The 22767-nt window shown below is 38.5% G+C and overlaps 1 protein-coding gene across 1 annotated transcript in view; it reads left to right on the top strand.

The window, feature by feature from the left end:
• TBCK (TBC1 domain containing kinase) overlaps nt 1-22767 on the top strand; it is a 102862-nt gene that overhangs the window by 18760 nt on the left and 61335 nt on the right. Inside the window, exons 4-17 of the mRNA XM_033060395.1 lie at nt 5558-5672; nt 7215-7288; nt 8267-8408; nt 8900-8960; nt 10243-10304; nt 11949-12010; nt 13033-13181; nt 14107-14245; nt 15647-15746; nt 17573-17622; nt 17946-18075; nt 18889-18987; nt 21174-21236; nt 22611-22737. Coding sequence (XP_032916286.1) covers nt 5558-5672; nt 7215-7288; nt 8267-8408; nt 8900-8960; nt 10243-10304; nt 11949-12010; nt 13033-13181; nt 14107-14245; nt 15647-15746; nt 17573-17622; nt 17946-18075; nt 18889-18987; nt 21174-21236; nt 22611-22737 — 1373 coding nt within the window. The remainder of the gene's footprint in view (nt 1-5557; nt 5673-7214; nt 7289-8266; nt 8409-8899; nt 8961-10242; nt 10305-11948; nt 12011-13032; nt 13182-14106; nt 14246-15646; nt 15747-17572; nt 17623-17945; nt 18076-18888; nt 18988-21173; nt 21237-22610; nt 22738-22767) is intronic.

Raw genomic sequence — 22767 nt, 5'->3', positions numbered from 1 at the left:
CTTCTAAAAACTGGATTGGGAGCTCTGTGTTGACTGATAGAAAAGCATAAAAGGAAATTAAATTTACAGCTGATCATAACCAGTTAAAAATGTACCACAAGTGTGTTTGTAGCAGCCAGAAATATTTCCCCTTTCCCCAAGATTTTACTCCTGCCTTCACTCTGCTTCCAGCCTGTTGTTTTTCCTCCTGTCGTGCTGTACATGTACATAAATGTGATGGGTTGGCACTGGCCAGACACCAGTGCACCTATTTGAGAGGTAGCAGGATTGATCCCCGCATTCTTCACCAAAAATTAATTATTGCAAAACCAGCACAATCACTGTGTACTGATTACCTACATTGTAATAACTGCCTCTGCATCAAAAGGGGAGATGATGCAGTCTAGAAGGTAGGACTGGACACAGTAAGAAGACAGGAAGATCTTTTGAGATACCCAATTACTCTTTCATATTAAACTATTCTATTGTAGCATTGAAAAAAGATGGAGAAGATCTATTTCCACTTAATGCCATGAGTGCGCTTGTCATAAAGGTAATGGAATGAATTTGTGTGCAGATTGGCATTGATTTTCCTTTAAACTGGAGGGAAAGAAACTTCTGTGAATCTGTTACTTCCATGATATGTCAGTGAATATCAATTGTCAAATGAATGCTGAAAATTCATCTCTTCATTGTTTTTTTTTTCTCACGTTGGACTTTTTTTGATCAGTTTAATAAGTCAAGCCTCCTGATTCCACCTGATTTCCAACTATGTGATCTGCAGTCCTCTTGTTCTTTACTATTCAATATGTCATGCATGAAGTAGTTTTTCTTTTCCGTTCAGCAATCTGTGGTGCATGTAGCAGCTACTGCTACATGCTACTGGCTGTCAAATGCGTTTTTCCACAATTACTTTTCCTGCTCCAGAGTTGAGCAATGATAAAATAGAAGAAATCTTGAATTAGAGGAAGTTGCATAGTGGTCTGAAATAATTTTTGGTCTGAGCTAATATGACTATATTTAGGTTTTGGAAAACCAGTAATTTTGTCTAAAATGGAAGTAATTAGTTGCAAGAAATTCTTTTGTTACTATCTTGGAGTCCAGTTCCCACTTCTACAAGCAGCTGCATTATCATTCCCATTAATCGTGAGTAATAAGTTAATAAATAGCACATAAACTGAATACTATATAGATAATATTGTCAGGGTTATTTTAGCAGGAACTCAGCATAGCACATTTTTGTCATAAAGCTTTTGATTTCTAAATAAAGCAAATTTTTTTATTTGATCTTGTGTTTATGTTGACCTATGGCTTGGGCAGTTCTTAGCTGTTTCTTCCCAGGTACTACTCAGTCACTACTGGGTGAGTATGATCATTCTTAGCTCTCCAATCCCCTGGTTGTTTTCAGGGCTTATTTTCTTTACTTGGTTCCTAATAATCCATCTTTCTCACGCTCTCTGCTAAAATTTGATCCTTTTTCAAAAGGTATGACTCTGGGTATGCCAACTTCTAGTACTTTCTCTTTCACCCTGACTCAGAAGCTGTTGTAATTTGGATCCGGGAGTGTAGTGGGTGCGTTAAGAAGGTTTTCTTCCCCACCACACCTGTCTGAATCCAAAAAGTGTCAACAGTCTCCCAAGCAATCAGATTATTTCATCACTGGGTTTGCTGAACCACAAGAGATTGAAACTGCTGAAACATCTGTTTCCTGACAGGTTAGGTTTATTATTCCTGAAATAAACTTCCAGAAAATGTTTTTGTGTTCTTAACAGTAAGAATTCAACAGACTGGAGATCAGGCTGGCTGCTAAGTGGAAAAGTTAATGTTTTTTTGTGAAGGCACTGTGTAACCACCTGTGTACTATTACAGTGTGGAAATTAGTCATTTGTCTGGTATAGCTTTTGGTCTGACAAGTTCTGGAGGTAATAAAACAATCCTCCATTTTGTGGATTTTTAAGTCGACTTCCCTTCTCTCTCTACCCACAAATGCCATGCACATGCCTCTCTTTGCCTCTCTTAACCATGCTGGGTTTTGTACTGTTGTCTGAACTTGCTCATATCAACTTGTAGAGATTTATTTTTTTTTTCCCTTGTCCTGCTTACTGGATGGATCTGAGGGAGGAATACAGTTCTCCTTAGCGCTTCCTTTTCTATGCATTCAAGTTATTGCCCCAAACCTGGTATTGGTTTTAATCCTTACAGTCTTTTAATTCATGATTTCTAGTATGAAGGAACACAAAAATAACCTCTTTTCATGGCTGTGTTTCTTCTCCAAACCAGGAAAATCATTAAATTTAACCAGTTTGATTTTATACCTGTGTGCAATCCTTTCTCTTGAAGAGAACCCCTGTTCAGAAGTCTAGCTGACTAGGCTACAGCTGAATAGATTTTTTTTTGTATCCATTCTGAGGATTAACATACAGACAACTTCTTGAATGTGTGTTTCTTTTGCAAAGAAATTTCTGTTTCTTTCCTGGCTGGTGGAGAGGAAAATAACCTTAAAACAAGTCTTGTTGGAAGAGCTGGGGAACTCCAGTGCATCTCACGCTTTTACTTGCTGTGTCCTACAGCATTGCCTTAAGCAGGGAGTGAATTGTTCCGCTGTAATATGAAGTCACAACCATGATCATTAAATACTGAGATGAAGAGGCTGCTTCATGCCACACCGCTTCATTATGACCCTCCTAAGGTCCGTGGTGTGACATGATTGGTGTCAAACCTGCCACACTTATATTTGCCTACTTTACCTCCTGTGCTGTTTCTGGTGTTTTTGCAGTTGTTTTTTTCCTCCACCTCCTGCTGAAGAAAGGTGCTGATATCTCTGCAGTCCAAGAGGCCCAGTCGTTAAACAGGGCTGCATCTATTGTAGTTGAGCAGTAGCTGGCCCATTGAAAAATAGACTCCCAGCTAATTGGCATAAAAGTTTCTGAATCTGCTCAGAGCTTGCCACCAACATTGGATTTTTATAAGTGTCGTCCTCATCTAGAACAATGTCTTCCTTTTCTGTTTATGGGGGATTTTTTAAAAAGTCAAGTTACACTGAAGCCTGGAAGCAACTTTATGAGTGTACCTCCCCATTTGCCGAAGGCTGATGCAATGTTTGCCATGTTGACAGTGGCTGTAGAAACTGGGACAGAGCTGAGACCCACAGAAGCCTTGGTATTGGTCTCCAGTGAGGCTGGGAACATCTGCTGAACTTGGCCTTGAGGAATTTAAAGGAGAGAAATCTCTTGGGCTTGGTAGCAGCAGTAAGTACAGTTGTCAGGCCCTTTGGAATTAAATGCAAATATCGTGGGTTGTAACCACAGAGTGTATTTTCTCTAATAAATAAGAGCTGCACAAAGTGCAGCATCACAATGCAGAGCTTGTTATACAGAGTTCCCTCTCTGTTGAAGGACCAGCGTGAGGTACTTGGCTCAATGCTTCTGCCCAGCTGGGTGGCATAAAGAGTTTAAGAGAACTGAGCATTGAATGCACATTGAAAAATAGCTACCACTGATGTGTTCCTGATTGTTGTAATGATGTGAAGGATTTATCTTAAAGAGCATGGAATCCCAAAGCTCTATTTTCATGTATTTGCCTGGGTTCTGAGGTGTTTATTTAATTATTGCAAGAGAGCATGAAGAATAAATGGGTGGCTGAGGCCCCCTGGCGTTAGCAGCGCACACTGCCTGCCTCCAGCAAATGACCACCAAATTTCACTTTTATTAATAGCTACTTTTGGTTTTTTTAATATACCATATTTCCTTTTACTTTTTAACACAGGGGAGCAGTGCTTAGGCTAGAGTACCTCATGATGCACTAATTGTTCATATGCAATTGTTTCCCTATTGGAAACATCAATACTCCATCATTTATTTTTCATGTCTTTATTTTGCAAAACTAAGTAGAAGATGAGAGAGGGGATTCTGTTTGCCACCATTATCACTAGTATTTGCATTGCAGGCAAAAAAATAGACAAGAAAGCTGAAGACTTTTAAGGTAATTTTTTTTTCCCACATCCATATCTCTGCCTGAGAATGACTGAGAGGAAAGGTACACAGCTGCTGGTGTCTGATGCTGTGGTCTAGTATTTAACGTGTGGGTGGGAGGTGCTAGGGGGGAGGAGCTGGATGGTTGTGGGGTTTTGATTTGTTTTTTTGGTTTTGTAGTTATTAGCCATGAGGTTTTGCTCAAATTGCTAAGACCTTGAGAATCACTTTCAAGATAGAGCAGTATGAACACATGTTAGAATAGATTCCCTTTGTGCTTAAAATTTATTTTAAAAGTATATATTCACAACTACTGTGAATTAGTGCAGAGCTCTTCTAGGAAAAAGGTGAGGATCTAGAGGATACCTCCATGCAGGGTAACTTAGTCATGCCTTTTTTCAGTATTTCTGTGTTGCACTTATCTCAGAATTCACTGTAAGTGTGGCTTTTGTAGAAATCTAGCTATTTACTCTTCTGACAAAGTTTTTTCATTTCATCAGGTATGAATAGCAGCTGATGAAGTTGAATAAAGAAATCAGTTTTGGTGTTTAGTTAGATAATTGGCTTGTCACTGTCATCAGTCTAAAATACTCCTCCTCATTTTGCTGTTGCACAAGTTTGTAACAAGCAAGAGAAGGTGGTGAATATCCTCCAGAATGGTATTGTATGCTATTCTTTAACAATGAAATACAAAAATAATTGGGATGTAAAATTAGGTCTTTATAAACATATATGGTTTGATTTTTGGACTCTGTGTAAACCAGTGCCTGCAGAGAAAAAGTTACCAAAAAATGAAATGGCTGAGGAGGACTGGGCAGAATAAGGAAGAGTAGAAAGTTAAGTGGAATCTCTCTAGGTGACATGAGATCTGTGCCTTTTGTTCTTATTTAGAGTGCACTTTGGAAACCTGTTATGGTGATCTGTACAAATTCCTGATCAGTTATTCACAGAAACTCCTTTTTAAGGCTATCAGTCTTTAGAGGAAATGGTAACTTTTGTCAAAATACATGGTTATGTGAAAATGTTTTGGGTGGTAAGCTTTGTTGTTTCTTTACAAAGATGGTAAGGTTGATACTTTCAAGGTTGTAAAACAAAATGTGCTGAAAATGCAATTTTCTGCCCTTTTTTCCCCCCTATTTTAGATTTTGAGATGACTGAAAACTATAGGTACGATCTAGTCAGACCTCTCTACTGTCTTCTGAAAAAGCTCTAGTTACTATCTGAGTTTTAAAAACCTTTTGTTCAAGTGAACTTTTTAGTGAATATCAGTAGGAGACTTAGAGCAAATAAAAATAAGGGAGGATTGAGATTTTTTACTTCCTCATTAGGTGATTTTCTGCTGAATAGAGTATTTTATACTTTGTCAGCATTTTCTACGCTTCCTAAGGACCAGTTCAGGGTGAAGAAACCTAGTTGTGGTATTTTGAGGAGATGTATGTATGGCACTGAATGTACCCCACCATATTCAATGCTGATCCTTTAAACTGTTCTGGAATTGTAAATGTCTCACTTTTGTTTGGAACAGCTGTGGAACACTTCATTTTTACAGATTAAAAAGGAAAACATTTACTATAACATGTTGTTGGTTTGTTTGTGGTTTTTTTCAGTTCTTCGAGGATCTTATGCATAGCATATGAGGTTTTGCAAGGTTTACAATATATGAATAATCATGGAATGGTCCACCGAGCACTCTCCCCTTGCAATATTCTTTTGGATCGAAAGGTACAGCTACAGGAATAAATCTATGGGTTTGTTTGCTGCTAACAATTGTCATGCTGTGTCGTAGATGGAAACTGGATGGTCACAGTCTGTTCAATGAAGAAAAAAATTGCAGATCTGGAAAGTTGTTTGTTTTTTGGTTTTTTTGAACTACAATTTTCCTTCATTTCCTGAGTTTCAAATATATTGCTGAATTTAGTTTTCTGTTCTGTCCCAAACCACGCTTTTTCTCCCTTCTCCAAGTGGTAATCTAAGTCTACTTGTCATCATTGCAACTAGTCACAAGACCTTCCTAGATATTTGAATTGGAGAAGACTTCTTATGGCTAATTAGCTGTCACTAGTATTTCTTGTGTTCTGTGGTGATACGATACTTGCCTTTTAAGATATTTTTTTCTTCATGTTAAATTATTCAAATCTAAGTATCTCTCAATTCTGTTACCACAGGCTATTGAGTTGTCAGAGAGGAATGCAATTTCTGCTTATAAAATACTAATAAATACTATAAAATATTAAATAGCTACTATTTAATTAAATACAAAATATTGATAGCTGCTGTTGTCTTCAGAGCAGTTTCTTAACCAGAACCAACAGCTAAAGAGTTTAACCTGTCTGCATAACTCCTATCTCAATCCTTTTTTACTCAGTTTTGGTAGAATAACGAGATCCTCCCCTTGGAAGACAAAGAAAGGAGAGGACAAAAATAAGGAACACCAAAAATAAGGAACATGTATATTTTTATATGCTTGTAAACAAATGAAAATCATGATAATGCTCTATCCTGCAAAAATACTGTAGGATTTTAAGATACTCCTAAAATCAATAAAAGAACAGAGGACGGCTGTTAGACAATAAACTTCTAAGCTCTCCCCTGCCCTTTGAAATCTTTCTAATGCAACCTTCTCTGTTGCACCTCTGGAGGCTGGCTGAGTGTAATTCAAAATCCAGCAGAAATAAGGCCTCCGATTAACTTCTGTATCTAATTTTTTTTTGTTCTGGTGTTAGCTTTCTGTCTTCACAAATAAAAAGACAGTACCTTGAAAAACTGTTTGAAATATATGTTGGAACTATTAAGGAGAGCAAGATACTAATGATTTGATGGGAGGTCTGCAGAAACAAAACTGGGTATATGGAAGATTTAAGAGATTTGAAGATTTGAGTAATGTTTAGGGAGTTCTAGGAGTCAAACAGGATTTTGAACAGTTTTCAAACTGAAAAATGTGTAGTGTAGTATTTAAACTTTTTTAATTTACTAAAAATAATACTATAACTTTAAAAGTTCTGATGTGTTCTAAACAAAGTGATTTAATTAATGCTCTTGAGAAGTAAAATCATTAGAAAAAAGCACCTCTTTAACTTGCTGTGCACTTCTGCATAATAGATGAGGCAGAAGCATAAGAGGGTGCTTTTTATAGGTTTCTGTCCTCTGACAGCTAATGCAGTTTGAAATTATTTTTGAATTTTTTTTAAAACTTTTTTAACCTGAACATAAATTCTTCCAGTGTTGGATTCTACTGCTCTTGATCATTTATTTTTCCCATTTCAGGGACACGTGAAGTTGGCTAAATTTGGACTCTACCATATGACTGCTCAAGGTGTTGATGTTGATTTTCCTATAGGGTAAGGATGCAGCTACACAATATACATATATCAGAGATTTATTTTTCAGGAAATAAATTATGTTTAGAGCACCTCTTATTCAGAAGCTTCTGATAATGTTACTGATGAGATTGTCATCTGACTAGGTGAGATGAACAAAAAAGAGAGAATGGGTACCATGCCAGTATGTTACCATAACTCTGTGATGTCAATCTTTATCCCCAGATTTGCCTTCAGATACTAATACTTTCCTATGGCTTGGATTCCTAATTTCATATCTAGGAAAATGCACAATCAGTGCCTCGCTATTACCCACCAATGTAGGCTTTCTGTCTCTTTATAAGTTTATGACTTATTTTCAAGTGATCATACTATATTACAAACCACAGCTTTGTTGAAGTGAGTTTTTTGTCACTTTTGGATTTTTGAGGTGCCATTTTTTTTCAAATTAAATCCTGAGCTTATTCTTAAAGACATGGCCTGAAGAAACTGGGTTTCTTTTGTGATGGTTGCAGATTTTTTTAGGTACTATAGTGAATTGTTGACGAAAAGAAAAGTGTTAATATTATTCTAAAATCATACTCTAGAAGGTAATATATGTTCTTAAAACTTTTTGTTACATTTTTTTGCAAATTCAAAGGTTATTTGATGAGAATACATTATCAATGGAAAAGATTATTGCAGCCATCCCGAAGTATGAGTCTAGGATACACTTATTTAAAATCCTAATGCTGAAAATCAGTCAGTGTTTTCCCTAAGATGCGTAAATATACCACTTTGAAATCTGAGGTTTCCTTTCACAAAAAGAAGGAGCTAATGATTTGGATTTGACCTTTCATGTAGTAAACACTGCACTGGAGTGAAACTTTGCTGCAATGTGTAGATTTTGATTGAATAAAACAGGCAATATTCTGGTTTCTCAGAATGCCAAATTATTCTGATTATGTAATGGGAAGTCACACTTTTTGGACAGTATCTAATGTTACTCCATCTTTCTAGGTACCCATCGTATCTGGCACCTGAAGTAATTGCACAGGGAATAGGCAAACCAAGTGACCACACTCAGTGTGAGAAACCTCTGCCTTCTGGTCCTAAATCAGATCTGTGGTCTCTTGGTATAATATTATTTGAGCTTTGCATGGTATGTAAAAGAATAATTCTCTTTATTTTGGCTCTGGGGGAATAGTTTCATTAACTTGATTGCTTTTGAATGTGGGGTTAATGAAACTCTGTCCATCACCCAAACCTAAATATCAGAATATGTTAACATTGCTACTTGGGCAGTACTGGTTGTTTAAGGAATAGGGTGCATTTTGGTAGGTAGGTTGCTTGGTATATGTGTTAACCATGAACGATTGTTACTTGTGGAGCCACAAGAATTTGACTGCAAGGCAGTTCCATTTAAGAGAAGTTATCAATGATACATTTTTGCTGTATTGTGATGTGAAACTGATTTTACCATAGTTGGAGTAAATAAGGTAGTTGTAAGATAGTTTTGATATGTCTAAAATTCACATGTAGAAGCTTATTTCACTGGTTTTGTATAAAAACAAAATACAATGTTATCTAAATATGTTTATGTAGTAGCTATTTCTGTGAAATTCAAGTGTAATTTGACTTCATTATTTTTAGGGGAGAAAATTATTTCAGAACTTGGAGATAGCAGAAAGATTGAAATTTATACTTATGTTAGGTAAGTAGCACAAAATCAATTTTTCAAATTTCCAAGCAGGTCTGTGGTTAGAGCTGTACTGACTAATCAGCTTATGATGCTCAGACCTAAAGCACTTTACATCTGTCATCTTTGGTCTACAGGTTTAAATTAGCATTTGTAGCATATTGCTCCTCTAGGGAAAGTATGGAGCTGGATGCCAGGGGAAAAAAACTTGGGAAGAATTGGCAGTATATTAGAGTAAGGGCAAATGATTTAAAAAAAATAAAAGACAAGAAAACATCCTCAAGAATGATGGTCATTTTCATGGTTATTTATTGGTTTGTGTTGCAGAAGGTTTCTGAAATGAGTTATGAATTGATGACAGTGAAGAAAACTATCCCTACAGTGCATATGTAGTAATGACCAAACAGGGAGAAGCAGGACTCAAATAGGAAGACAGAAATAGAGATGGGAAGAGTGTTGGTGAACTCAGGCTTTCATCTCTAGTTTCACCTTCAAACCATAAAACATCACTGCACAAGTGGAATTTTGGCCTAATGTAGATTGAGTCAGGAAGTGGGACTATGCTTGTGGCTTTTAAAAATTTCTGGTGGTGTTTATGTGTAAATCGTGGGAAGGGGAAAGGCCTGAGTTTGCAATTTGAAGACTTAACAGTAAGTTATTATTCAGAGCAAACAACTATACTGTTAGAATTCATTGCTGTCAGGAGAAATATCTTTTTCATTCAGCAGCTGGTGCTCAAGTGCTGAAATTCTGACTGTTTTGGGGATTTGGTAAGAAGGCTTCCTGAAACATCTCCGTATACTTCAATCTGAATTCAAGTTGTTGGTTTATCCACTGAAAAGCATTTGTGTCCTAGCTTGGGAATTATTTGTTCAATAAATTAGTGACAAGAAGTTCTGAAATACTAGTATTATCTGCAAGGAGCAACAGAGGCAAAAACTACTTCGAGGTTGATGTTAGTACCCTTAAGTTCTTCCAAGGATTTAAAAAAATAATTATTTATAAGTTGAAGGACTATTTTATTTTATTTGTCAGAGACCAACACTCTGGACTAGGCCTATAAATAGATATTCACTGTTACCTTAGATATGCTGTTTAACATTTCTAGGCTTCTGTCTGCATAGGTTATGATAATTTTCATTTTTTATTTTGATAATTCACTTTCGAGTGATATGGCAGTAAAAAAGCCAAAATTAAGTGCTTTTTATTTGAGTGGACATTTGTCTGATATCCTGTTTAATTGGTATCACTTTATTAATAATCTTTAATTTTTTATTGTTCTATTTGTTTTTCAAAGGCTGTGTAGATGATATTGTAACTGTATTGGCTGAAGAACATGGTTGCCTTGATATTCTTAAGGTTTGTGGAACTCATTTACTCTTCCCTGCTGTCTTACCCAGAATTTATTATTATTGCTGCTGCATAGTATTTTGCATGGGGGTTTTTTTCGTTTTTTTTGGTCACTTGTTTTATTGCAGTATGATGAAAAAATTTGAAGTCCAAACTACGAATCTAAGATGCTTTCAAATAACCAGCACTGGTAATATTCTTTCTAAAAACTGCTGTCAGTCTGAGTAAATGTTAATGCTCTCTGAGTGGTTTACAATTTCACAATTATAAGCCGCACGATTTTGACTAAAATTTTGGTCCAAACCCAGAAGTGCACCTTATAATCAGGTGTGGCTTATACATGCACAAAGAATGAAAACTTGCTGTTTTAGTTTGGAGGACAGGTGTCTGCTGAGAAAGGCAGGAGCTTCTCTTTGAAATGGAGAATGTAAACCCCCTCCCTCCAAGTTATTATAATTTTGAAATCAAGGAGCTTTCAGGCAAAAATATGGGAATTAGGAATAACAGTTCTTTACTAGGGAAATTAAAATAGTAATTTTAATAAAAAATTAAAACAGTACTACAAAGAAACAAACTCCAAACCCTGACAAAGTCAGAGTACAACCTGACACCCCGTCAGGCAGGGTGTTGGTAGCAGTCCCATTAAATGGTGGTTGCAGTCCTCTTGCAGTGACAGATGTGATTCAGTTGAAGCAGTGTTCCTGCAGAAGGTGCAGTTTCCCTCTAAAGGTCCAGTGGTGATGTGGAGAAATCTGGTTTTCCTCTAGAGTCCAGTGGAGAAAGGGGCTCCCTTAGTGTCCCAAAACCTCTGTTTTTATCTTGGTAAGAAATGTTGGGCTCTTCCCCCTGACTGGAGCAACTTCCAATGGGATGAAGTAATTCTATCAGTCCTACAGTGGGACTCAGTGGGCCATTAGCAGAAAATGACTCTCTGGAGGAAGGATGGGTTGTGAAAAGATAAAGAACAATGCCCCACCTGGTTTAAATGGATGACCCATTAGCAGAATATTTGTCATTGAGATAAGGATCACTGCCCCCACCCTCAACAGATGGTGATAGAATAGATACCTTTTATCACACTCTGTATTGAAACCCAAGGCAGTTGCTGACACTCGGATGTGCGGCTTATAATCGTGAAATTACTGTAATAAGTTATAAATTTTCTTCAACGTTTTGGTGATGAAGTATTTTTCTTCCATAAATTAAGTCTTCTATCTGGTCCACCTAACACATTCTGATAGTGTAGGTTTATACAGTTCAACTTTTCCTCACCTGCAAAAACGATCTCTGAATTTTAGTGTCTGTATATTTTGGGACATTATATGAAAGATTTCTGATTGTTAGCAGAAGGAGGTTCCCAGGTACTTCATTGTTTCCAGTGAGGTACAGAATATCTAAATGAAAAAATATGTAAAAGACTGCATATATTGCAAATTTTTAGGATTTTTTTTCACTTAAACCAAATGTGGGATTGGTGGGAAGTATTGCTTCCCCAGAATTTTGGTCTCACACAGCCAACCTCTGTGCGTAGGTGTGAAATTTTATTGCCCTCAAAGGAATAACCTGTGTGTTAAAAGTTAAATTTGAGCCAAGTGACTTGCTGAATTAAGACAGTAATAAACAGACCTCCTCCATGTTTTTCTTATGTTCCAGGACCTTTCTGAAAATATCATCACTCTACTGAAGAAATGCCTTACATTCCAGCCTTCTAAGAGGCAAGTATTCAGTCCAAGGGCCTGGTAAACTTTGTGGATTACTATGAAATTTGAAGAACTGTTGCTGAACGTTTTTTTGGAATACTGATATTTGGGCTACTTATAAGAAATTCTCCATTTTGTGCTTTTCAGTGTTTAAAAGAGAAGATTTAGAGGCCTGAATTTGGGCTGTAAACAAACTAGTTTGTTGTGCTGCATGAATTGAAAACGTTGATAGACAATTTTGCTATTAAAATTTCTGAAATCCAATATAATTTAAAATACAATAGTTTCACGAATACAAGCCGCACCATTTTGACTAAAATATTTTTCCCACACTGGAAATGTGGTTTATACTCAGGAGTGGCTAATATGTGAATAATTTTCTGACATTTACAACCTCAGAAGTGCCAGCCAGGGTGCCGAGCCGAGCAGCTGCCAGTAAAAGCCGGCGTTTCGCGATTGTTACAAATTGTTACTCTGTTGCACTGCGGGTGGAACCTGGCTCCCTGCAGGTAGCACGGGGGCTGGGGAGAGAGGCGGGAGAGCTCCCTCCTTCCCTCCTCTGCCGCAGCCCGGGGGAGAGACGGGGGGGCCCCATGCCGCCATCGCCGCGGCCCGGGGAGGAGGCGGGGGGGCTCCGTCTCCGCCCACCGGGCCAGGGCGAGCAAACCCAGAGGTGGCGGCTGGCCCCGAACGGCCCCGTCGAGCGGCAGCGCCAGGCTGGGCCACCTGGCCCCGTCGGCAACCCCGAGCGGGCCGAGCCGAGCCAGTAAACCCCGCCATGCCGCGGTTCTGTTACTAATTGGCAACTTTGTTGCACGCGGGTCCTCGCTGCGAACAACAGAACGGCTTATACTCGGGTGTGGCTTATTTATGGACAAAAAACAAAATGTTTGCCAACACCCAGAGATGCGGCTTATAGTCCGTGCGGCTTGTATTCGGGAAATTACTGTAACTTGCTAATATTCATTTTTTGCCGAAATGCACCATTTTTGGGAGCACTCTGCTCTAATTGTTTTATCCTCTTCTCTTAATTTAAGACCAACTCCAGAGGAATTGCTACATGACAATTTGTTCAGTGAAGTATCCTTACTATATCCTCCCTTCCACAAACCTGCTGGTCTGTTCTCATCTTCTTCAAGATGTGCCAATTTAACACTACCTGAAGACATAAGTCAGTTATGTAAAGGTAAAAACAGGTAGTGGGATGTCATTGGAGGGGGAGGGAAAATAACATGTTATTGCATTTACTCTCCCACAAATTTTTCACAGAGACTATTAAATGTTACAACACTAGTCAATACAGTAAGTTCTTTAATGGAGGAATACATGTTTTGAGGGATGTGTGCAAGCCAAAGGAGTCAAATCTTAATTTTATATTGCAACCTCAGGGGAAAAAAATAACATTAGTATTCAAGTCCACGTTGCAAAAGCAGTGTCATCTTTTGCCTTTAGGATTTGGATGTGTGCGTGTATAAGGTCACTTTTTCCCGCTTATTTGTTGTTGGATTCTGCTAGATCATACCAGAAAATGCTTTTTGGAAGTTCTGGAAAACAAAGTCTGTGTGAAAGAGTTCGCATTCTGGACTAAAAGATTAAACTTCTAAGTTTTAAACTACAGTATGTTGAAAATCAACATACTACAGTATGTTGATTAGTTTTTTCTTATGAACTTGGAAATGTTAAGAAAATCTCCTCTAGACAAAGATGTTTTTGACTTATTAGAATGAGTGTGGTATGAGAAGGGAAGAGGGATTATAACTACTCAGTAGGAAACACTTGTTTCTTATTTTAAGTCTTAGTGCTATGTACAAAACACTGTTTTGTTTTGTTTAAAAACACACAGGAGGCGAAAGTCCACACAATGTATTCATGTGAGGGGTTCGTGGCAAACTGCAGAAATATCTTTTAATGACTTTTTTAATGACTTCTCTCCTTAAATATCCTTAAACAGAAATTGCAAAGGAAAGATCACTTTTCCTGTAACTTCACATTAAGGTTATGACCTTTCAAGCAAAATAATTGTTTTTCAACAATATGTGTTTAGACTTGTAGAAAGAAATACAAACTACCTACATGGCTGTAATTTATTTTTGTGTCATTTCTCCCAACAGATGAAGATAATGATTACCTAGCAGAAAGATCAATTGAAGAGGTTTATTATCTCTGGTGTTTGGCTGGAGGAGACTTGGAGAAAGAACTTGTCAACAAGGAAATAATTCGATCAAAGCCACCTGTCTGCACACTTCCCAAGTAAGGATGGAGAAGGACTTTAAGGAAAAGGAGGGAGGATGGATGGATGGAGAACATTAGTGATTGCAATTAGTGATTATGAAAATGGCGTTCATAAACAGAAGGAAATTGTCACTTCCCCTTTTATCCAGTTTAAGGCATTATTTGAATGCCCTGTATCTGTCACCTACCTGTTGCTTTCTGAAATTTGAAAAGATGTTGGTGAAGTTGAAAATACTGGTGAAATGGGAGTCCCTGAATTTCGCACACTTTCCAAAAGAATTAAACACTTTCCAACAGAGTTAAGTTTTAGTATTAATGTCTCACTGTGTTTCAGTGAGAAATTTGTGCTTCAAATTTGCAATTTAATTTAATATGTTAGGTAGCAAGTTATCACATTCTGAATTCCCTTTCACAGAGCAGAAGTACTAAATGGAGAACCCAGTTATTCAGCAGATCAGCTAATTACTTTTTTCCAAAATACTTTGTCTTGTGACTTAGAATTCTGTAACAACATTTTAGTGATTGCTACTTTTATCTTATTGCTGCACATGTTGCAATTTTATTTAGAGCATTGATGTTTTAATCCTATGATCTGATCTTATTAGCATAATTATGTGCCCATATATATCAATTTACTGTTTCTGTGTTTAAAAACACAGAAGATGAAGTATGTGTACTCCCAAAATGCAATGTCTTTTTAAAGAAAAATGGTGGAAATAGATTTTAAGTGTTATTTTGGTATCAAAATTAGTGTGAGATTTTTGAGGGGTTGCTTATTTCTTTGCCCATAGGTGGATGCAGGTGCTTTTAAGTTATGAGGGACAAACATTTTCCATCATACTGTCTGTCTTGGAGATAAGGAATCAATTTCAAAAATGCAGTCTAACTCTTAAGTGAGAATGCTAGGCTAAATTCTGAAAATCAGTTTCATGTGGTTTACTTTAAAAATATCATAATAATGGAAAATTTCTGTGCACTCTGTCTTGGATTTGTGTCCTTAGATGGACTGCAGCAGAAAAGATCAGACTTTGATTGGGGTTTTTTGTCTTGATGGGAGCTGCCTTTCATATGATAATAATATTTTATTTTTGCTTTTCACAATATATGACAGGCCTGGTCTGTATGAGATCAGGGAATAAAAGGGATATTAATCCCATAACTCCTAACTTGATGTTGAAGAGCAAAGTTATAGAAAGTCTGAAATGTGCCATTTTACAGAAAAGGCTGTCTGAATAACTTAAAGTGATTGTACATTCCCTTGATAGTAGGTTTCATGCCATGTAGAGTCAATACAGTATGCTTCTAAGACCTAATACTTTCCTTTAAAGAGGAAACTTCTTGATGTAAGAAATTTTTTCCTAGCTCTAGTCCTGTGTTATAAAGTGACCTGATTCTTTTTTTTTGTTCTCATTTTTGAAGCTTTTTGTTAGAAGATGGTGAGAGCTTTGGGCAAGGACGAGATAGAAGTTCCCTCCTAGATGACACAACTGTGACTTTGTCTCTGTGCCAGCTCCGAAATGTAAAAGTGATATTGTGCATTTCTTGTGTTCTTCTCTGCAGAAACATTTGTTTAAAGAGAGTATGTAACAGCAGCTCCTACTGCTGCTTCTACCAACAGAAGTGTCACTGATTCCAAGACAGCACTTCTTAATGTTCAAGTCAGATTCTGGTTTAAATTCCTTTAAATTCCTTTGCCTGCAAAAGCTTAAATTGAAGTTGTCTTCTGTCCCTCTCTTTCCTTTTTCTCTTACCTGCTTCGTTCCAGTGTAGTACAAACAGTTCTGTACCACCTGGTATTCTCCACGATGGCTACAATTATTTGCCTAAGGAATGTCTTCTTTGTATGCTTTAATTACTGTCTATCAATGGCTCACATTATCCAAAAGTAAACCAATTCATTTCAGTTTCAGCTCCTCAAAAGCTTTACTTAATAATGGATAACAACTTTCTACTAATTGATTATTAATTTTTGGAATATATAGCATAAAATGACTAGTTCAAAAGATCTCTTGAAAGTATTTTGCAAGAATGCTGTAATTCAGTTTTCCTCCATCTTTATTGGGAAAATCAACATATGATAACTCATGATTTGGCTTGATGTAGTGATGAGTTACAGGATTTACTGCATATATCACTGAAATGTTTTAATTGTTTACATGTCCTTGCTCATGTACGGCTTTATTGCTGTCAAATTGGGAAGCTATGCTGCACTATTTGCAACTTGCTTTTTATAGTAGCAAATGCAATTCTGTCAGTTTTTTAAAAACTCTTTCCCTATGATTACAGGGGTTAGTATACACAAAAGGTGACTCCTGACTCTGACACCTTAATATTGGAAGTAGTGTGTCAAACACTGTGTAAACACATTTCTTCAGTAGAACTTTGCACCGCTTCACACAAATGCATCAAGGCAGACCAATGAACTGGGTTTTCTTCATTTGTTAATAATATACAGCATCTATTTTAAATATAATGCACATTGCAGCTTCTGCTATTGTTCTCACTTGAGGATGGTTTTTTAAGGGTGTTTTAAAACATTTTGATCTTTAATTTTTTATATTGCTACCTACTTCTATAAGTAGGAAATAATTATGTACTACAGTTTCATTATGTGGAAGATGCTGCATTCAACCTTGCAGTGTTAGTTGAAGTAAGTTTTTGAACTTGCGCAATTTTTCAAACACCTTTTATAAGCAGAGCACGATGCTTATAATAAAAAGAGGAGCAGTACTGAATGAACTGAGAATGAACTCTTTTGTCAGCCCCAAGAGGGATGGGCTGTTTGCTGTGTACCTTTAAGTTAAGGGCTGAACTGCAAAACAGAGTACTGCAGGGAACATGGCATTAAACATTAATCATGCACCATGAGATGTCTGAAAACTTCAGTCAAAAAGCCAGCCATGTTTGTCTGTCACCTTTCCTGAGTGTATTTCCTAAAAGGAATTCAAGTTTGCATAACTCCTGAACTGATTAGAGCCATAAAAATCAGTTGTGCAGTTGCTTTGTGGCTACTTGGATAGGAAGTCCATGTAGAAAAAGGAGGAAACAAAGAATAACTATATAATACTATTCATCTACTAATCCATAGTGCATATAAGCTATTTTTTGTGTGGAAAAAGGTTTATGGATATCTTTAGGCAGGAGAACTTCCATCAACTCCAAAAGCCAGTATTAGCAAAAGATTTCATGTTGAAGACTATACGCTTCATTGGTGAAGGACTGAGCTCAAGTCAAGTTACTGAATTTGGCAAATTAATTGCTATTTAATAGTTTTTATATTCCACTAAGATTTCCACTTGAATTGTGAGCAGCATTCTGATAAATTATTTTTCTTCCTGTTTTCAGAGACTGAAGGATGTTGGTGGAGAAGCATTTTATCCATTGCTTGAAGATGAGTAAGTATGTGTGTACGTCTTTGTACATCTGTAATGCCCCAAATTTTTGAGTTATTAGTTTTATTTGAGTGCCACACTGCACAGCTAGACACAGCTACCTCCCAAAAGCAAAACTAACATGTCTTTGTTTGGCTCTGAAAGTTAAGAGCTGATAAGCACACTGCACTTAAGTCCCTGATGCCAAACTGAGAATCTGTTTGTGCTGAATATTCAAAATTATCCATTTATTCTTGTTTCTGACTTAGAAAGGCTTCATGCAGTATTAATTATTCTCAGTGATTTGTTATTCTTGCTATTCACTATTACTGTCCTTTTTTTTTCAGCCAGCCAGCTTTACCTCATTCCAACAGTAGCAATGAGCTCTCTGCAGCTGCTACTCTTCCTCTGATAATCCGGGAGAGGGACACAGAGTACCAGCTAAATAGAATTGTTCTGTTTGACAGGCTGTTGAAGGTATGGAGTCCTGGGGATGCTGGATAATTTGATTTGGTCTGTTAATTGGAAGATTTTTCAAAGACCAAGTAATTGTAAAAGGAAGCAGAGATACGAGAGACCACAGTAGGAAAGGGGGAAATAAAAAACCCTTCAGAAGTATAAGAAGATTGAAAATAAAAATAAAACATATTATTCTCAATGTTGGTGAATATAAAAGATTTTAAATATGCACATAGAAATGGAACTGCTGCTAATATTGGTTATTTTCTGATGAAAATAATTTTACATCCTTTATTTTATAAGAGACTAAGCTATTATAGGTATGAATAAGCCTATAACATTTCTGCATTTCTAAGCAATAAAGTATTTGGAAACATGGCAGTACCATGTTATGAATGTGAAGTTTATACTGGGTAAAGGAGTAGCAGCCCCTAATTTAACATATATGCAGAGAGCTGGATTCCTGTTTAAGAATGAGAGAGCTGATGCACATTATCAAGGATAAACTAGGTATGTTTAATAAAACCAAGATGGATATATAGTATGAAAAGAAAGATATAATAAAGAAAAAATCGTAGTACAAATTCAGATTAGTAAATCTATCCAGTATATACCAAAGCACATGAATGCATTTCTGAGAAAGAGAGGATATTTTCACATCAAACCATAGTCCTTCATCCAGGCCTTCCAGTTGGGAATTAAATTCACTTCTTGTGAAACTTGTGTTCACTGTTTAGGCTTTTTCATTTGAAAATACTGTCCCAGGTTTGAGATTTGAATTGTTTCAGTTACATTATAACATTTTTTGCAATTAATCTCTTGTCTTTGAAGGCCTACCCATACAAGAAAAACCAAATTTGGAAAGAAGCCAGGATTGACATCCCTCCGCTTTTGAGAGGCATAACCTGGGCAACCTTGTTGGGTGTTGAGGTAAGGGCATTTGGAGAAGTTCCAGTACTGTCTGGGGATGGAGTGGGTTAGGAATGGGGTTGGCAAGGAAGCTGGAATGGGTTTAAAGATTTAGCAGGTAGATTACTGAAATTTCAAACAAAATGAGTCATGAAGTTGTGCAAATAAAGATGATGTTCTGACAAACTTGCTGCTTTTCTGTAAGATTATTTGATTTCAGAAAGCTGAAAATGTAGACTTGACTGCATTTCAATTATTATTTTCAGTGGAAAGTACAGTAAATTTGCGAATACAAGCCGCATGGAGTATAAGCCGCATATCCGGTGTGTTGGCAACATTGATGTCTTTGTCAATAAATAAGCCGCACCCAGAATATTAGCCGCACTTTAGTTCGCTGCAAACTTTCACAAAGTCATCATTTAGTAACACAATCGCGGGATCGCCGGGGCTTACTGGCTTACTGCCGACCTCGGAAACATTGTTTCCAAGTGAAAAAAGACACACCCTTTATTTACAAGCCGAAAAAGACAGGAACAATAGTGTGGTCATTTTGCGAGCATTCCCAATGGATCCGCGTTGCCTTTAAACAGCCGCTCAGCCACGCGGGCAGGCAGCTAAGCTCCGAGCGGAGCCACATCTCCGTACTGGCACAGGAGCAGCCGCTCTGGCCCTCGCAGCCCCGCGGGGGGAGTGGCCGTTGTAGCCCTCGCAACCCGTGGGGGGAGCGGCCGTTGTAGCCCTCGCGGCCCGCAGGGCAAGCGACTGCTCTGGCCCTCGCAGCCCTGTGACCGAGCAGCCGTTGTGGCCCTCGCAGCCCTGTGACCGAGCAGCCGTTGTGGCCCTCGCAGCCCGCGGGGCAAGCAGCCCCGTTGTAGCCATCGCAGCCCCGCGGGGCGAGCGGCCGTTGTAGCCCTCTCACTGCGAGCCGATCGCCCACTTCATCCCTCTCCCTGCGGGGAGAGAGGCTCCCCCAGTCCTCTCCCTGCGAGCCCAGCCAACCCCGTAGCCGCACAAGACTGAAAACACTTTAAAAAGTACAGAGAAATATCACACCCTTTTATCGAACTGCCGAGGTAACTCGCCGAGGTAACTCACCCCGATAACAACCCCCGCCCCTCAGTAACGCCGCCATCCACAGGCAGGCAATGAGCTGTTCTCTGATCGGTTCATCATCGGAACAACGGGAAACCATGGATTTCAAACTGTTTCGGCTCGGGACTGGACTGGTATGATACTAGGTAAGGGCAGATATCACATTTTTGTTCATAGATTAGCCGCACCCAAATATTAGCCGCACTTCCGGGTTTCCACCAAAATTTTTGTCTAATTACTGCGGCTTGTATTCGTGAAATTACTGTAATACCCCAACATTTGGTAGTTCACAGGGGTTTTTTGGTTTGATTTTTAGTATTTTGACAAATGCAGTTGACAGTCCTTCTGCTCTAATCAACAGTAGTTGGACAAAACACGAGAAAACACAGGAAATATATTTTCCTCTCCTACCAATCAATGCACTTCCCAGAAAGAATGGAGAATATATCAATCAAATACAATCCTTTTGGACAATGGAATGTCCCAGAAATTAGGGCTGCTCACAGAGTTGCTGGACTACCTAGCTTTTGAATTTACCTTGCTTGCAATCCTGCAGCAGTGCATCATAAAGATTCTGAGAGATAACACATCCTAGGCTATTCTGGAGACTTATCTTAGGATGTGATCTGAGTATTGTGTATGATATGGCTGTTTTCCTGTCCCATAATGTTAAAATGAACTTGTTAATATTCCTGCCTTGGGATTTATGCAAGGACAGGCTACTTAAGTAATCCATATTGGCAATATCAATGAACAGGCAACTGGATTCAGTGCCTTTAGAGATGATACTGAAAGCCACTTGCTGGTGGCTGAGGTAAGCATTGTATTTAAATTGAGAGCATCTCTTGACTTAAAATGGGAAAATACAAAGTACATAGCTTTCTGTGTAAACAACTGAAAATCACTGAAAATCATGCTGAGGAGATCTCTATAGGTCTGTATGTCTTGAATTAGTAACAGAATAAAGATGGTTTTGTTAAAATTAAGCTTTCAGAATCTTCTTCTGCTAAATAAAGTTCTTAACTAAAACAGTCAACTTCAACCTATCACCGTGTACATTGTCGTATGCACTTATGTTGGTGAGGGCTTTCTAAATATTCTTCTTCCACATTTAGGGTGCCATAGAAGCAAAATATGATGCCATTGATAAAGACACACCGATTCCTACAGACAGACAAGTAAGACTTATGGTGTTACCCAATACTGTCACTTAAGATCTTTCCCACCCATCACCTGCCTATTATGGCACATGTGGTGGATAACAACAGTATGGTTCCCCTTGCCCTCTAGCCTTACACTGTAGAAAGAATCTTGCAAAGCAAATTGACACAAGTACAGTAACTTCACGACTCTAAGGCGCACCCTTTTGACTAAAATATTGGCCTGAACCTGGAAATGTATCTTATAGATGGGTGTGCCTTATATATGGACAAAGTTGGGAAATTTGCCAACCCGGAAGTGTGAGCTGAGAGCTGTGAGGGGAGGTGGCAGGGCCGGGGCTGCCGGGTGCCTGCGGGGCCGGGGCTGACAGGTGGATGCAGGGCCGGGGCTGCCGGGTGGAGGCGTGGCTGGGGCTGCAGGGTACCCGTGGGGCCGGGGCTGCCAGGGGGCTGCGGGGCCGGGGCTACCGGGTGGAGGTGCAGTCGGGGCTGCCGTGGCTGCCAGGTGGAGGTGGGGCCGGGGCTGCCGGGTTGGAGGCAGGGCCACGACCAGCAACTATGCGGGGGGAGCTGGGGGCGGATCCTCGCTGCAAAAATAAAGGTGCGCCTTATATATGGGCAAAATTCAGAAATTTGTCGCCACCCAAAAGTGCGCTTTATATTCCGGTGCACCTTATAGTCTTGAAATTACTGTACTTTAATTCGGCTTACAACATGGGGAAACTGAAATACTTTCTTACTTTATAATCACTGTGTCTGTAGCAGCAGTGAACAATATTAATGATTTATTGTTAAAATCCTGGATTTACCAAATGCTTTTGTGCCTGTTGGACCTTGTAGCAGTATTACTGTCTACCTTGAGGTCCTGTAATGTGAGCTCTGCTTCACAGAAATGGGCATTTGAGCAATGGGGGTTTGGTTCTCCAAGAAGAGAATGTTCTCAAATGTTCTCTTACTATACATAAGAAGACGTTAGGAACAGCTGTTCCCATTTAGGTGAGTGAAGTAATATTTTCCATCAAATTGATTGCAACATTGAGAACTGTGGTTTGGTTACCTTTTAGAGCATAGCAATGTTACCATCTAAAATGAATCCAGGAGTAAAAAAACTGTAACTGTCATCTGTTTTCTGCCTTTTTCAAGGGCTATAACCTCTTCAAAATATGAGTGCAGAAAAGAAGAAAAAAAACCCCTCTATTTTTAAAATTTGACAGGTCTGTTAGGTTCCCTGTCAGTTTTGGTTTGGAGAGTGATGGAAGAAGCAGATAATGCATGGTGGTGGTCTGACCTACATATTTTGGCTGACTTCTACTTCTAGTGGAAGATTGCAAGATCACTGTAGTGCTGCCCCACTCATCCCAATTTCTCTTTGTATACTTGACTGTGGTGCAGATTGAAGTTGATATTCCTCGCTGCCATCAGTATGATGAGCTGCTGTCATCACCAGAGGGTCATGCAAAGTTCAGACGTGTATTGAAGGCCTGGGTTGTTTCCCATCCTAATTTGGTGTACTGGCAAGGTGAGTTTGACTAGTTGGCAAGGGCAGATA

This window comes from Catharus ustulatus, chromosome 5 (genome assembly GCF_009819885.2).
Source record: "Catharus ustulatus isolate bCatUst1 chromosome 5, bCatUst1.pri.v2, whole genome shotgun sequence".
Taxonomy (NCBI): Eukaryota; Metazoa; Chordata; class Aves; order Passeriformes; family Turdidae; genus Catharus; species Catharus ustulatus.
Note: the sequence above shows the minus strand (reverse complement) of the source record. Positions and strands in the feature narration are given on the sequence as shown.